Source organism: Carassius carassius, chromosome 31 (genome assembly GCF_963082965.1).
Source record: "Carassius carassius chromosome 31, fCarCar2.1, whole genome shotgun sequence".
In the NCBI taxonomy this organism is placed as follows: Eukaryota; Metazoa; Chordata; class Actinopteri; order Cypriniformes; family Cyprinidae; genus Carassius; species Carassius carassius.
This window is the reverse complement of record NC_081785.1, coordinates 10,335,873-10,353,854: the sequence shown is the minus strand read 5'-3', so window position 1 is coordinate 10,353,854 and position 17,982 is coordinate 10,335,873. Positions and strand designations below refer to the sequence as shown.

Genomic DNA, 17,982 nt, shown 5'->3' with positions numbered 1-17,982 from the left:
AGCCACAAGACCCTTACAGCTTGTCTGTATGGATTTTCTTTCTCTTGAACCAGACAAGAGCAACACTCGTGATATCTTGGTGATTACTGATTTTTTTACCAAGTATGCTGTGGCTGTACCAACACCAAATCAAAGAGCAAGAACCGTTGCAAAGTGCCTATGGGATCAATTCATTGTGCATTACGGTTTCCCTGAGAGGTTACATAGTGACCAAGGACGAGACTTTGAGTCACATACCATCAAGGAACTTTGTGCAATTGCTGGGATCCAAAAAATCAGAACAACACCATATCATCCTAGGGGGAATCCTGTGGAACGATTTAACCGGACTTTGTTAAACATGCTCGGAACATTGGAAGAAAAGGATAAAAGCCATTGGAAGGATTTTGTTAAACCTTTGGTCCATGCATATAATTGCACCAAGCATGAAGCCACAGGATTTTCCCCGTATGAACTGATGTTTGGCCGTCAACCTCGGTTGCCACTTGATATTGCTTTGGGATTACCTGGTAAAGACAGTTCACAAGTATCTCATTCACAGTATGTTCAACATCTTAAGTCTCACTTAAAAGAGAGTTATGAGGTTGCTTCACGAAATGCACAGAAAATTGCTGAAAAGAACAAAATTCGATTTGACAAAAATGTGACCAATTCTTCTTTGGAAGTTGGAGATCGTGTGTTAGTCAGGAATGTCCGTATCCGCGGGAAGCACAAGTTAGCAGACAGATGGGAATCTGAAGTCTACGTCGTTGTGAAACGCGTTTCTGACTTACCAGTTTACACGGTTCGTCCAGAGACAAAGGATGGTCCGCTTCGCACTCTTCATAGAGATCTTTTGCTTCCTTGCGGGTTCCTACCTGTTTCTGAAACCTTAGAACCAGCTGTGAGTAAACCTACCACAAGGCGCAGGACTCGGCTGAATCCTGATTCACAAGGCCCTGATGGTCTGGATTCTGCTCTCGAGACAGATGATGAAATTCCTGATCCTGTACAAAGTATATATCCAGTCAATGAAACAAGGTTTACTACTGTTCATAAAGTTCTTAAGCCGAACAATCTGAAGGAAGATTCTCCTAATCTTGAGGTTGTCCATTCATCCTCAGCAGATGATGCAGCTATGAAGGTTCAGAGTAGTGACTCACCTGTAGATGTTCAAGAGCAAGCTTCACCTACTGGAGCTGTAGGGGAACACTTACCTGTTGAAGTTCCAGTGGAATACTTACCTGATGTTGCGGAATATGTAGAGGCAAGTCATTTACCTGATGTAACACCAGTTAATGACCAAGTAAATGCTGAAGATGAATGTAGTGGACACAACCAGAGTTCCGATGTGGAGAAAAATGAGCATTCAGGAGACTTACCCAGACGATCGGTTCGACGAAGAGAGAGGCCTAAAATACTTACCTATCCACAGCTTGGAAACCCCTTGATACATGTAGTGCAGTCCTTGTTTCAAGGGTTAAACACTGCTTTCGCTAATGCATTGAGCGGCACTGAAAGTCTGAATAGTTTAGCTGAGATATCCTCAATACAGGATGTATAAAATGTGAGTCACTCTTTATTGTGTCACGGGACGTGCACAGTTAGGAGGGGAGGATGTAACCCAGACTAATTCAGTATTATAAAATATATTTTTGTAAATGAATGGGTTCACAAAAACGTAAATAATTAAAGATTGGTGATGTCAACAAACCTTTTTCGTTGAATAAATTATGTGGGAAAAATAATTTGTAATATTTAGGGTTATTGGTTCAGCCAATCAGAATACTGTTGATGTGATCCGCCCACAGAGCAGATGCGCGAGACCGGAGAGTGGAGAAGTCTGAGAGAAATTCGTCTAGTTTAGTCATAAAGAAAATTGAGAAATAATTGAGTAAAACTATAAAAATAGTCTTTACATCTCTTCAGGATTGTTAAAAGAGGACGATATTGAGTGGATTCTGTAGTTGTTTTACTCCTGTGACGATCGATGGGTTAATTACATCGTCGTATTGCTGGAAAGTGAATATCTGGATGTGGTGAGTTCATTTATGTGTGTATGCTGAATTTAATGTTTAAATAAGAAACACAACACTACTTTTGTGAGAAAAACAGAAGTTTATTTCATTTGTTATGTTCATAAGATTTATGTTGTATTTTTGGAGTATTTTTATTTATTGTACAATTTCATTGTGCTGAGTGAGTTCAGTCATTTTCACTTGGAGTCAAATTGCTTCACGTGCATGTCTCGTGCGCGTGCCTGAAAAGAGAAATGTTTATTAGCAATGTAATATTGTAAAAGGTACAATATTGTAAAACACTGATTACTTTTATTTGTATGGTTAAATGTTAATTTACTCTGATGATGAGATACTTACCTTATGTGATGCCATTGTTGACTAAATGCGGTGGTGCATTTCTGGCCTTTTGAACAGGTCAGGTTTTTTTTCTGAGTGGAGTTGATTCTCATGGATGGCGAGCCAACCTAATCGGATACTGGACGGAAAAAAGAAGAAAATTCATCTTAAAGGACCAAGAGAGTATCTTGATTTCATATTTTGTTTTTCCCTGCTCAAGGTAAAACTTTTCCTGCACAGAGACTGTTTTTTCCTTCTCCATACGGGACTGAGAACTGAGATATCTAATAGAAAAGACTGATATCAGTGATTGAGTATTTGGAAATTGAACCTATCGTCGACGTGAGCGTGATATTGCAAAATTGTGGTTGAGTCTGAACAGGTTTTGTCAATTTGCTGTTGGGTACATTATTAATGTATTTCTAGTGTAAAACTGACAGTGATTTGTTCAGTGACTTATTCTATTTCTTTTCATTGAATTTAAGTGATTCACTTCTAATTGTTTATTTATTTTATTTTATTGTGTTTACTTTAAAAGGGGAAAGGCCTGTGTGTTCAAACAAACATTTATAAAAGTTATATACTTACCTTAACAGTGGTGTCCTGTCATCCCTCAGCAATAACTCTCCATCTCCGTAGTCGAACATAACAATCTTCTGATCTCCTAATTGGTTCATAAAGTGAAGTCCAAATTTATAAGTAATAACCCGTTACATACTGTAGCGTTTATAATGATAGTTTTTACTCTGGAGTGCATTGATGTATGCAGGATTTGGCTCTAGTATGGGATGGGCTAGTAGACAAAATGAAAATTATTAGCGAGAATAAAAAAAGTTTTTCCTTTCTCTTTAGCAAGAGCACAGCTTCACATCTTAAGGAAGGTCTCCATTTGTGATTGGATGGTCCAGTTCCAGTTGCCCCACCTAAGTACCAATGTACTGAAAAACTTGAATAAGTAAAAAAGGAGGACAAAGAAGGTGTTAAATAAAAATGAAGCAACAAAGAAAAAGAGAAAACAAGGATTTTTTTTATTCATTTCTAGGCAACTGACTTTAAGACAGCATGTGATATGACAGGAAAAACAAAGGGGCGATGGCAATATTATTTTCCTGCTGATACTGTGTGTAGTTAGGCTCTCATTGCATGCAGGTAAAATAATAAAGGTGTTTGTGGAGCTGCTGGAGGGCCGAAGGGAGAACTTTGGAGATGGTTAGTTTATGGGGATAAAATGAACTCCCTACAGCAGGACAAATGCAGTGTCAGCTTATTCACTCATATCGGAGTAATGTGTGAACTGGGACAAGCGTCTGACACAAAGAATGTGTGTGTATGAGGAACTAACACTAAAGTATGAAGAACATGTAAATGGGGAGAAACAGCTACATGTCTACCCACACATTCATTCTATCTCATGAAGAAAGTTCACCACCTGAAGCAAATCCACAGAAACTGAAAAACTTCTCATCAATCTCTTTTTTTCCTCCACACTTCCTACTTTGCAATTAGGGTTTTAATGTTAAATTCAAGTCCCAACTGCTAAATCAATTCATTATTGTATTGGCCGCATTAAAACTGAACCACATATTGATTTCAAACAAAAGCACCGGGATTCACTGCATCAAATATCTGTGTGTGTAACTGGTATTGCCTACATTATGAAGACCAAATGTCCCCACAAAGATAGCAACGTCAGTACTTTTTGACATCTTTTTCTGAAAATCTAAAAATGCAGAAAGATTTCTTTGAGGTTTAGAGTAAGGGAATAGAAAATAGAGTCTGTACAGTATAAAGATCCTTTCTCCTATGGAATGTCTCCATAAAAGATGGAAACCAGTGTGTGTGTGTGTGTGTGTGTGTGTGTATACAGGCTTGATTTATGAGGACACAAATGTGTATAATAACATAGAAATTACAATGTGTAATTAAATGTAATTTCACTTCCTGTGTCCTATAAAAACATACTAAATTGTGCTTTTTGAAAATCTAATCTACAGTTTGTATAGTATACAGTAGGTTAGGGTTAGAGTTAGAAACCATTAGAAACCATTAAAACTATTACACCTACAGTATGAAGAATCCCTGTAAATCATATATACCAACATGTGTGTGTGTGTGTGTGTGTGTGTGTGTGTGTGTGTGTGTGTGTGTGTGTGCGTGTGTGTGTGTGTGTGTGTCACTCAGTTGGTGATCTACACCATGCTTGCGAACAGCTTAGATGGACTGGCCACATGACCAGAATGCCCTACGTGAGACTTCCAAATCAAGTCTTTTTTGGCGAGCTGAAAAATGGCAAGCGAGCAAAAGGGGGCCCCAAAAAGCACTACAAGGACACCCTTAAAGCTTCCTTGAAGAGCTTTGGACTCGACCTGAAAAGCTGGGAATCCCTAGCACAGGACCGACCTGCCTGGAGAAGAAAAGTCCAGGACGGTGCAGTCCTCTGTGAGAGCAGGAGAAGCTCCTGTGCTATCTTGAAGAGGCAGCAGCGCAAATCTACCAAGGAAGGACATGTGGCTGTACCTCAGAGCTCTACATCCTCCCTGATCTGTCCAGTGTGCCAGAGGGAATTCCGGGCTCGGATTGGCCTCTTCATGCCATCTGCGCATTCATCAAAACCCAAAAAAATGACAAAACGTGCCATGGTCATCATCAACTGTGATGGACGAACAACAAGAAGAAGTGTGTGTGTGTGTGTGTGTGTGTGTGTGTGTGTGTTTGTGATTGCTCTCCTCTTAAAGTAACTGAACTATGTATACACTTACATAAATGTCTTAATTCATGTCAGTTAAGGTCTGTAAAAAAGCATTTTTGTTTAATTCATTTTTGCAGAAAGCACAATCAGTTGATAGTAATACATGCATACATATATATATATATATATATATATATATATATTTTTGAATATTTACTACTGTGTCCTGCTAAACCATGAAAGATGGACCATCTATAGAGTCAACATCTCAAACAAGCTATAAAACCATTCCCTATGAAAGTGGTTGTATTTCATTGAAGGAGTATTGGCTGAACATTAACACCCTGTAAATCAATTCATCACGGGGATTGCCAAGGACAGAGACTTTCCAGTCCTGTTGAGTTTCCAGTATAGCAACATGGAAATACTGAGTGACTCCTGCCGTTAGAGTGAATACTGCCATTACCGCATATAGAGAGAGTGTGTTTGCAAATACAGGTTACAGAAGCTGTTATAGAACCTCAATCTTCTAGACAAAATATTCATACAGTCAATAATGAATGCTTTGGATTTGTGGCCCTAAACAAGACTGAGTCTGTCGCTCAGGCTTTTGTGACTTTGCATTGGCTTAAGTTTGAGCCTTCCTCTTTTTCCACTGGACTGCTGCGTCAGAGGAAGTATGGACTGATTATTTTATTACACTGAACAAACAAAAGTCACTCTGGAAGATTTCATAACTTTGATGAATGTAAAGTCCTCTCTCTAGCTCTTTCCATTTATTGTCATCTCTTTAGTCTCTGTGTCCCATCTCCATTCACACAGAAAATCCATCTGTATCTCTAGGAAATAATGCTCTAGGAGAAACTCTAAATATACAGAAATATATTTATCATTTTAATGTTAAAAAATGATCATAAAGAGGGGCAGGGGTGGACATAAAGAGTATACCGTGTATAATATCCATTTATAATATCTGTAAAGCTGATTTGATATGGGCACCTGAATCACTCAAATGAAATCAGATCACAAACCCATTGGAAATGTCAGATAATTATGTCACACGCTTCATTATACATGTGAGAAACATCATGTCAGGTACATTCAGATGGACATTTTACCATGTTTTTGTTGTGCATTGACTCTATTTGAACCTGAAATAGATAAGGATGAATGCAGCTGTCAAACTCATGTTAATCCAGGTCCTGAGGCTGACACATTGTCCTCTTTTCCACCTTCGCTAGCTGTATCTGCTCCTTTAGATCTCCAGCTGCTGTCTAAACACAGAGAAGTGCAGAGAGGCATCAGATCTGTTCAAAGGAAGTTGAAACACTTGATCGGTCACATACAGATATGAGTATTGTCCATGATTGCATTATTCTTCGCATGTTTGACCATTTACTAGCTGCAGATATCTTTCTTCTTCCTACGAGGACCACTATCTGAGGCACAGCAGAAGAAGGCATAAATATATATGTGTGCAAATACTAGCAATAGAAGTCAATGAAAAATCTCCATCATAAAAAAAACTACATTTGTGTTCTCAGAAAGATGAAGTATCAGGGTGTAATATCTCCCTGTGGTGGTCTCTTTTTGGCAGAGATCCACTTCCCTCCAACAAATGCAGGCCTTGAGGGCTTGAGGGCTTACGACGAAAATCAGAATTCATAGGTCATCCAATGTTTTTTTTTTTTTTTTTATGTAGAAATACTGCATGTCCCTCTGCAGCAGTTACTTCAGATAAGTGATATCTTGATCACTTTATAACAAACTTATAAAAGATTTTTTAAATTTTTTAAAGTTGAACTTTAAAAACATGATGCTCTTTCTAAATGCTGAGAATCAGATAGAGGCGACTCAAGAGTCCTCAGTCCAATTCATGTAACACCAATTAAAGCAGCTTAGTAGAACACAAAAAATGTTCTGTGTGAACTGACCCCTACCATGTTTCTGTGTGGGTGTTAGGCTTTTGTGTTAGGCACACAAAAATTTTAAATTCTGTCACCATTCACTCACCCTCAGGTTGTTCCACACGAGTTTCTTTATTCAGTTGAATACAAAATAAAATATTTTTAAAAATGTCGATGACCAAAAAGTTGGTGGTAGCCATTGACTGCCATAGTATGGGGAAAAAAATACTATGGAAGTGAATGGCTACCGTTTTCTTACCAACTTTCTTCAAAATATCTTGTGGGGATTTTAGCATGTGTTGCCATTCACTGATCGCTTAGAATGTTACATTATACCTCTCGTAGCACAAACTGATGCACCAGTTATGCACCAAAGTGAAATATGTAGCTTATTTGCATCCCTGTATTTCTAGTATAAGTACCAGAAGTAGATGTCTTTGCATGTGTCAGAGAGTAGGCTATATATAAGGCCTATATACTAAGGGGCCATTCACACAGAACATGTTTTTTGCATTCCATTGCACTGCTATTCCATTGTTTTCTCATATATGGATGCATGTATTGCAACGTTGCACTTGCATCTTTTGCAGCATCTCACGCATGACAACGGCATTCTAAAAACACAATGCTCAAGTTAAAAGAAGCTCAACTTTTAAAAAGATGCTTTTCTAGACTGTTTTCTCAAATGCCTTTCAAATGCAAAAACTTGTTCTGTATAAATGGTCCTTAAGACCTGATCTAGATCCAGTGAATACAGTAGATATACATTTCTTTCTATGAATTTGCAATCTATTGCAAACATGAGCAGAAGAAAAAAAAACACCTCCTAAGTTCCAACTTGTCCAATGAGTGCCAAAGAAATTAGCTGTCACAATGCATGCCAAGAAAAATGGATGGGGGTGGGGGCACTTCTGGAGAACACTCTGAAGCATAGAAACAAATGTGAATGAAAGGATTTTTCCTGCAAAGCATCACGTCACAAAGATTAAATACAGACCTGGGTCTTCTTTTACAGTCCACTACAGTGTGAATCTCCATCCAGAGACATCCTTCCAAATAGGACAATTTGGAAAAAGGGAGCAAAAGGAAAATTAGAAAAAAAAGGAAAAAAAGAGTGACTTAGCAGAGCTGGATTCACCACAGCCGAGCTGAACAGAAATAAGCACATGCTTCTCTATCAACTAGGTTTCTTTTATGTTTGATTTCTGCTTTCTCATATCCATACATGGCCGCGAATGCTTGTTCTGTGTGTGCGGAGGAGAGGGAAAATAAGAGGTAATGATGTTATACTCCCTACACGTTCAGATCATTCTTAATCTGATATTGTTTTCAGTTACACAAACACATGTATCCTATTGCACACATACACTAGTTTCACTCATTCCCTGAGGCTATGAGAAATATGATTTTAAATAGTGTTACTCCACTACCATGATCACCACAGTACAGCAAAGTTCAAATATGACAGTGTTTCACACAAACACACATGTCTGATTGATTAGACTGTCATCTGGTCTCTGAGACACCCTGAAACTGTCCAAAATCTCTCAGTCACAAATTCACACTCATCCTTTCATGATTCTAACTTTACAGAAGATCAGCCCTCCATCCGCAGGGAGGAAGTCTCTATAGCAACTCCTCATCCATCCTCTTGCTCCATGTCTTTAGGGAAAAGATGTCAGGAAAGGGTGTGACAGTGCAATTTTTCATTAACAAAACACACTTTGAGATTGTCTGCTTAAGAACATCCCACCCACCACGAGGATATGCAATTCCTTCCTGCCTCCCAAACCGATATTTCAAAGACAATGGGGAAATATGATAATGCAAATGTCTCTTTCATTATCAATTTCAAATGTATCATTAAAATGCAGCAAGATTCTAGTTTTAAAATGTATGTCACATTATATGACTATTTAATACAATATACTTTCATCCAAATTAATGTATTGATGCTGATTATATCATCGAATAACATTAGAATAATTTCTGAATGATAATGCAACACTGAAGACTGTGGGAATGTCTGCTGAAAATTCAGTTTTGCCATCACAGGAAAAAATATTTAAAAAATGTAAGTATATATAAATTGAAAACAGGTATTTTAAATAGCAATAACATTTCACATCATATACGTAATGTACGTAATGTGTGTTCTGTCATGATTAATTGTTGCCCAGCACTTAATTTTTGTTTCCTTTTTGCATTAATTTCTGAAGCTGGGATGGATTCCAGTCTTTTTTTTTTTTTTCGGCAGACACCTTTCTTTCCAAGCAACCAACAAGAAAGTGCATGCACTGCATTATCATCTCAGCTGGTAGTAAATGACACAAATCAAGTTCTGAGAGAAAAGTAAGCACTGTGAAGAAGATTGAGTGCTTTTTGCAGTACGGGGAACGTGTTATGTATAGTTAGGTATGAACATTCTGAGTTAAGCTGAGCTCTAGACCTCTATGGAGCCATAAATGATTTGTGAGCACTGTTATAATTAAATGTCAGAGGAACAATTACACCGCATGTTGGAACAAGTGTCACAGAACTGATCACGACAAAGTACCTTAGTAAATCAAAGAGAGAGTGACATCCAGCTTTAAGGAATTACTGATAATGTCTGTGTCAGACAAAATGGAGTGACAAAGATGATCTGTGGGAGAGCTCAGGCACACTGATTCTGTACCACACCCAAAGGACAAAGATGCCCTCTGCTGGTTAAAGAAAGCCAGCCACACACACACTGTTTGGAAGATTCCCAATTTAGGAATGGGGTCCCCCAATCACAATATTCCCAATCGTGTCTCACTGGGTAACTGTAATAATCAACCAGGTAAAGAAAGACAAACGTCGAGAAAAACAGAAAATTGCAAACCTCTGTTACAAAACCAGAAAAGCCTTAAAAGGTAACAGTGAGATATACAATTTGTTAGATAGAAACCTTAAAAGGCAGCATTGAGGAATGCATGATGTTAAAATTTGCTCAAAAGTTGAAACTGACACGTATGCCAGCTGAAACTGTCACGTAAACTGGCTTTTTGCTAATACAATGATGATTGTGCAAGGAAGTGCATCTTGCAACGACGGTGCAAGATGGACTTTCTTTCTAAAAAGTTGTATTGTGATATGATTTCCTGTATCCATAGCAACCTGATTGTGAGTGCCTGCATGCGGATGTGTTAGTGTTTTTCACAGAAAAAGGCATCCGGAAGAAAGAACGTATTGTTTTTGAGACTATATAATGTTATGGTCTGGACACATCCCCTGCCGCATCTCGGGGTGAAGACTTACACTTTTACTTTTTGTTATTATTTGCTTATGAGTTATTGTTTAAAATAAAGTGAAACCATGTACAATGGTGATGCGTTTAAATCTTTTAAACAAGTCTCTGAGTAATTTATTATGAGTAAAGTTATTATTTTAGTTTGTTCCTGATCCTCTATTACGAAGCTCTGCAGAGGCAAAGATCTGGACTCTGGTGGGAGGAAGTGCAGAAATCTCTACTGCCACAGAGAAGACATCAAAGGTAAGAACAATGGTTTATGTTGCCTTTGATGGTGGGAAACAAAGACGTACTTAGAGATTGTATGTATATTTCCTTAGTCAGATCAAAATTACACAACAACACACACACACACCAAACCATCATCACAAAAGTAGGGCAGAGGTAAAATGTATTCCTCATTTATAAAATTTTAATATGACCAAATTTTATTGCTGAACTGAACAGAAAATTAATAATAGCACTCAAGACAGGAATGACAGAGGTAAAAAACAGTTTATTCCATTTATTATAAGAACTGAATTTTAAAAAGGCATAAACGTGACAAACATAAATGTGCATATTCAACAACAAAAGACAGACAGACAATGATTAACAGTCAGAATTATTAACAGGCACATTTTGGTAATGATGTTTTTGTAGTTGACTGTATTTGGAAAGAGGCGTCGCCAGAAATTTATAGGCAGGCATATAAATATGTGAAAAAGTAATTTGACTGCTATAAAATTATTTTTGTGGAGAAAAAAAGTTAAATACCTGAAAGCTATTATGGTTTTAGAAATTCCATATAGACACATGACTGAGTAATAATTCAAAAATACAAATAGATTCATTTAAAAAGACAGCATTGATTTCATTTGTAGAACTGGATTTTCATGATCCTACTCACCAGCATATACACACATGCATCACCATAAATACACATACACGCACAACTAAAGCCACATTAAGGCATCAAATAAATTTGAATATCTTATGACAGAAAGTTTTAAACTAAATTGCTTTTTAAAATAATTTCTGATACATAAACATCACAGTTGTGGACAACAAAGCAACAACAGGAGTTCATTTTCTGCAATTTTCTGCATAGATGCATGAACAACAATGGCCTAAATAGTTTGAAACTCACAGGAGTGCATTAAATACCAGTGTAATAAAGCTTGCATAATCCACCTTTGTCATGAATAAAATTGTAGTTTATAAATACAAGCATTCTGCACTGTTCATGAACTCATGTAAACACTTCGTTTCCCTAACCAAACGCAACATTAGGCTGTTAAACTGTTTGTCTGTTATTAGCAGAGTCAATATAAAACCGCCTCATTCCTCATAGCTTTTGGACAACTTAATATTAAACACTACAAATTGTGACATTACATAAACACTACATGATGCAGGCTTGATTTAGCTCTTCAGCAAACAACCAATGAGGCGGAGGAAAAACTAATGGATAGAGCGGATATAGCTTTTTTTTTTTTCTTTTTATAAATGGGAGACACAGCTGATGATAAACGGTCATAACCAAAACCAAAACAGAAAAATATATTTGCATTACTAGTTGACTGGCAGGCCATAGGCATTATTTAAATATTCCATCAAGCTGTATGCAGATTATGAATAAAGGTCCAGTGTTTATTTAAAAAAAGAAAAAGAAAAAAACATGCAGACCAGAAGGGGTCACTGTAACAATGTAACATGGGCCGTTTTGTCAAATTTAGTTAAGTCATCCAGCTCTGGCCCTGTTTCCTGGCCTCTTTATAGGAGATAAAAAGCAAGGACAGCATGATATTGACAGAGACAGCCTAAATTTGGATCTTGGAAATTGGCTACAAAGTTCCATTTATTTAATCAAGAAAATAAAGTGTGGGATCCCTGGATTTAAAATGTTAATGTAAAACATTAAATGGATTTACAAGCTCTCTCTCTCTCAAAAAAAAAAAAAAAACTGCTGAAAAGATTGAGAATCGGATCTGAGAGGGTAACAAGCACTTAGTCTGGTTTTTAGTTAATGATTTTATACCTTTTACATATTTATTTGACTCAATGACCCGGTATTGGCTAATCTGTTAATACAAAACTAAGATTATGACTTGCAACTGATTGTCCACTCCTGAAAAAAAAAAAAAAACTTCTAGAAGCAAGAGAGACATTCATGCATGAAGTCAAAGGCATGCATGTAGAAGTTTGGGTAGGCAACATATATTTAGTTGTCATCCAAAACCACTGTCGCCACAAATTAAAACAGCAAGTATGGATGAGGCTTGTAAAGGCTGCATAGATGTCTGCAAGATTTCTTAATGTATGAGTGTTCAAACATGTTCATTTTAGAATAATGCAACAGAATTCTCCAATAGAAAAAAAAATAAAACTCAATGATCAACAGACATATGCCAAGGTGTGCAGTGTATCGACAGTGCCATGTCCAGACCAGCTGAACTACATCCTCCACTGCTGATCACACAACCAGAAAGCACTGTATAAATACTTGTAACATTATCAGCAGAATTTCTTGACACAAAAAGTCAAGAAATTGCCATACTACGTGGGTAGAAAATCAGAGCCACATCTAAAGAGCTCATCATTGCTTCTGACCTTTGACATGAAATGAAGTCCATAAAGATGCTAAATAAAAATCACATTAGAACACAGTAAAATGTTAAAGGGCTAGTTCACCCAAAATTGACAATTTTGTCATCATTTATTTACCATCTCGTTATTCCAAACTGCAGAAGAATACATTCTGAAAAATGACTATGTCCATGCATTGAAAGTCAATGGGGACCAAAATAAAAAAAAAACCTGGATCCCACTGACTTCATTGAAAAATATCACAGTGCTTTTCTGGTCAAAGAACATGAAAGAAAGCAAGAAAAGGAAGGAAGTCAGTCATAAAGGTTTGGAATGTCATGAGGGTGAGTAAATGATGACAGAATTAACGTTTTTGGGTGAACGGTCCCTTTAAAGCAGCCAAAACCCTAGATCAGCAGTTCAGCGACAGTTCAAGGCTGGGTCATTCAGCCAAGCCCAGATTTTAATCATATGTTGAGGACTTCTGGGATGGACCAGCATCAGGCTTTTATAGGCACAGGCATTATTGCGATATTTCTCATCGATATCAAAGGTTCTGAAGCCTTTGTGCTTTTCAGGGGCAAGACCCAATTTCTTAAGGCACATACCTGTGTAGACATCATCAATGGGGTAGAGGGGCACCGACCTTGAGATGTTATGAAGTTTCTGGACCAGCTGTCCCGAGAACAAATAACCGCCCCCACCCGCATAAGAAGGGTACGTACCAACAAACACGCTCTCCGGGATAAAATACTTGACCTTTTTGTCTCTATGCGGACCAGCATTGGTGATCACATCTCCTACAAACAGTTCCTTGGCTTTGGCATGAGAAAGATTGCTTAGGAAGTCTAGAATGCGGACGGTGTTAACAAAAACATCGTCATCGCCCTTGAAAATGTAACTGACTCCTGGACAGCGGGTGCTCAGCCATTCCAGGAAAAGCACTTCCTTGATGGTGAGGTTGAAAAAGGTGTCCCTATAGTCCCATTGAAGAATATCCTGATGTATGGAGCTCTCATGTTGGAGCATCTTTGAGAGATCTGGGAAGTAGTCCTCCGTGGTTGCGTTTCCAAGAAGAAACACCGTGACAACTGTTTTGTTTGCAAGGCGACCAGCTTTGCCCCATGACTGGCGGATGGCCTGACGTCGATCAAAGTGTGGGACTAAAGATTTAATACCTAGGAGGAGGAACGGTGGGTCTTTGCACATGTTTGGCTGGTCCAGCACGATGGGATAGGACCTGCAGCGCATAGACAGCAGGAAGTCCTTGAAGCGATCTGGTAGCGAGTTGTAATCCTTGACTTGGGTGGTTACCTTGAAGTCTGGCTCACAGGAGTCCAGACTGACCGTGTCGTTTAGCCAGTCTGGAAGCTTATCAGTCGTGAAGTTGAGCTTTTCTAGGTTGCGGTTGTTGATGTAGTTCAGCTGTTGCTGCAGGCGATTCCAGTATGCGTTACTGGGAAGATCTTTTGCCCAGAAACGCTTTGTGGGAAACAGCTGCTTATTTTTGTTGCTGTCTCCCTTCCCAGCATTGCGAGAAACCTCCACCACTATGAAGATGAACACCATCGTCATCATCACCATGACCTTCATCTTCCTCCGAGGTCCCTGCATGGTGTCGAGACTCAACACCTACACAGCAGAGACAAAGAATAACATGGGTAAGGACGTTAGGGACAACTCTCAGGCCTACAGACTGAAAGGTGACTTGGCAGCCATTGGCTCCTAAAACTAAACATTCAAATTGATAAAACTGATAATAATTGATAAAAGGGACAAAAGACATTTCTAAATGTTGCTAAAAAGATTTCCATTTAAATAAACGCTGTTCTTTTGAACTTTCTATTAATCCAGGACCAAATTTCAAGCATGGATTAATTAATTTTAGATCGGCAACTAAGATTAAACTAAAGGGAACCTCTTTAGGGGGGGGGGGGGGGGTTGTAATAATTTTGTCTGTTGAAATTCAGAATTCCAATAATATGAGAAATGTTACACGTCGGACATTTCACACTTATTGAAGACTAATATCACTTCCTTTATTTAATCTAAAAAATGTCACTTTCTTATCCACCTGTTACTTCTCTTTCACCAATTCCTCTCTTTTTCTCTTGCTTTGTTGCTTTTGTCTCCAAGCAACCCCTCTGCTCTGTTGCACATGGTTTCTCTCATTTATTGAACTCCACATTCTTCAGTTCAGCTTACTTTTCCATTCTTTCTGCGTTACAGGTGCGACAAAGGACTAAATTTAGAGTGGCTGGCCTCTGGGATAAGTGGTGATTTAAAGACTACATACAGTATGAGCCAGTCAATGACAGAGTCATTGATTTCCAACAAGAAACAGCATTATCTTTATGTTTTGCAATTTTAGCAAGCTGTGGTGTGCGGCAAAAATTTTTCTGTTATATAATGATTGAAATTATATCTGCCAGTCACCTTGCTCTCTCACAAAAAAAAAAAAAAAAAGGCTATGGAACAGGAAAAAAAACATTAAAATCTGTATCAGTTAGTCAGTTAAAGAAAAACAACAGCTAATACCATCAGAATGTGTTTTTCTCAGATGAAATGCTATTGAATTATGAACTAAAATTATTTGGGGCCATGTGTGCCTGTTTACCTGTGCACAGGCGAGACTGTGGAGGGTCCAGATGTATGGTGCGCAGGTGCTAGCAAATGTTTTTAGCCCATCCTGACTCACTAACAGAGCGAATCACAGAAACAGGGATGGTGTGGAGAGGAAATCCAGATCTGGGGAGAAAGAAAAACAAACATGTTTTCCTGCTGCTGCACTAATGGACACATGGAAGATTTGAGAGAACATCAGGGCCTGAAACAGCAAAAGTAAACAGTCTGTTGACACTTGAGGATTAGTCCACATGGTTTGAGCTCAATTATTTGTTGACCTTGCTTGAAATCACTAGGTGAAAATCTAGTGTGTCTAGTACTTTTCACAATGGTACATCAAGCTCTAAAGCTAAACAAATTCTGAAATTATTTGCAAAAACACTCTTCCACTGTGACTCCACTCAAATGTCTTCATATCCACAATGCCACAATGTAAATCACTGTTTGAAATAGACCAATTGAAATGGAAACAACTAAAACTAATTTAATATATCAGGCATTATTTATTTTCCCCATAAGAACATGTATATATAATCGTAAGAACATTTGTGTATTTGTGTGTGTGAGATACACACATACACATATACACACACACACACACACACACACACACACTCATCATGATCATCATAAAATTTTTTTTTTTTAAAAGTCTAGCTTGCGCTCACTGTTGTAAACTAAGCAGTTCCGAGAACATGACGTATGGAGGTCAGCTTTGGGCATGCCAAGAGGAGACTGGTTATTCTTCGCAAAAGGTAACTTTGCTTCTTTTGGTCCTGTTAACAAATGTTGGTTTGTTTTCACAAGACTCACCAGCACATGTGCAACGCTGACCTCCATACATCATGTTCTCGGAACTGCTTAGTTTACAACAGTGAGCACAAACTAGATTTAAGTGATTATTATGTTTTGAATATTTTTCCTCACAAAAACGCATTGATTCGCTACAGGAAGCCTTCGGTCACCCCCCGGAACTGTGTGAGGAGTTTTTTTTATAACTGGAAGGGCACTTTTTATTTCACGTCTTTTGTACTGAGAGAATGCAACACCCATTGAGTGCCATGAAACAGCCTGAAAGATCAAAGACAATTTTTTATATAACTCCTACTGGATTCGTCTGAAAGAAGAAAGTCATGTACACCTAGGATGCCTTGGTGGTGAGTAAAACGCAGCCTAATTTCCATTTTTGGGTGAACTAACCCTTTAATGGATGGAAGACTCATTTTTGTTAAAACTCTCACTTCCATCTCTCGTCTTCAGATGGTCCAAAATGCGGCTGCCTGTCTGCTCACTGGCAGCCGAAAACGAGATCACATCACACCAATTCTACGTTCTCTGCATTGGTTACCAGTCCGATATAGAATTGATTTTAAAATTGTATTATTTGTCTACAAATCTCTTAACAACCAGGCCCCTAAATACCTTTCCGACTTAATTAGTATTCATAATCCATCAAGATCACTCAGATCAAAGGATCATCATCTCTTGGCTGTTCCACGATCTCGCTTAAAACGAAGAGGTGATCGGGCTTTTGCAGTAGTCGGCCCTAAGCTGTGGAATACCCTACCACTACATGTTAAATCAGCCTCCACACTAGCTGAATTCAAATCTTTGCTGAAAACACATTTTTTCTCTTATGCGTTTAATGTACCATAACTTGTGTTTTTTTCTCTTGTTTTGTTTGTTTCTCTTATTTTACTGTACAGCACTTTGGCCAACCAAGGTTGTTTTTAAATGTGCTTTATAAATAAAACTTGATTGATTGATTAAAGGCATTGCCACAACAATTAAAGCCATGTCCAGGGCATAAAGTACTTTTGATGGTACTGATGACTTGTGCAAGAGCTAGAGTCCAGACATTTAGTGCATTTGCTTCCATTCTCTCTGACCGTAAGTGCACAAAGTAGCTAATGAGACCCCTGGAGGTGAAGTCTCTTATTAATAATTAACAATGCATTTGCTGTATAAACAATGAACTGAATCACTCTCCACCTCACATCAACAGAATAAAGACTCGCACGGATCCTTTCACTAGCCCTTTACAAATGGTTTAACTCTGTTTACTTTTACAATCCAGCTCATCTACGGTTGTGAAAGAATTTTCTTGTTTTGTAAAACCAACCAACCTCTTGGTTAATCATCTTGCTGTTGGTTAGGAAAGGAACTTAAGCAACCATGCCCAGAAACCACATCAACTATGCAATGCCAAAAAATAGGATTATACACCATGGGGAGTTAAATATTTTGTGCTACTGCTGTAGATACATTTACATTTGTGTGTATGGAGCAGGGGTCTCCAAACTCGGTCCTGGAGAGTTTAGCTCCAACCCCAATTAAAAACACCTTCCTGGAAGTTTCTAGTATGCCTAGGAAGAGCTTGATTAGCTGATCCAGGTGTGTTGAGGTGAGTTGGAGCTAAACTCTGCAGGACAACAGCCTTCCAGGACCGAGTTTGGAGACCCCTGCTATAGGTTTTTATTTGTATTTCTACACAGCTCTCAGCAGGCAGGACGGATTTTAATTTTTTTACATGTGCAAAAAAGTGAATGAAAATGTGATGAGAAATTAAAGTGTTGTCCAGAA

The 17,982-nt window shown here is 38.2% G+C and overlaps 1 protein-coding gene across 1 annotated transcript; it reads right to left on the bottom strand.

Annotated features, from left to right (window-relative positions):
- Positions 1-12,446: 12,446 nt before the first annotated feature.
- Positions 12,447-15,849, bottom strand: LOC132111512 (N-acetyllactosaminide beta-1,3-N-acetylglucosaminyltransferase 2-like). Its single transcript, XM_059518882.1, has 2 exons — positions 15,392-15,849; positions 12,447-14,406 (listed from the first exon to the last, which is right to left on the bottom strand). The coding sequence occupies exon 2, from the start codon at positions 14,386-14,388 to the stop codon at positions 13,195-13,197; it is 1,194 nt and encodes a 397-aa protein (XP_059374865.1). The 5' UTR covers positions 14,389-14,406; positions 15,392-15,849; the 3' UTR covers positions 12,447-13,194.
- Between the last annotated feature and the right edge of the window lie 2,133 nt (positions 15,850-17,982).

Excerpts from the sequence above, each read along its gene's own strand:
- LOC132111512 (XM_059518882.1), bottom strand. The coding sequence starts at position 14,388 with ATGCAGGGACCTCGGAGGAAGATGAAGGTCATGGTGATGATGACGATG.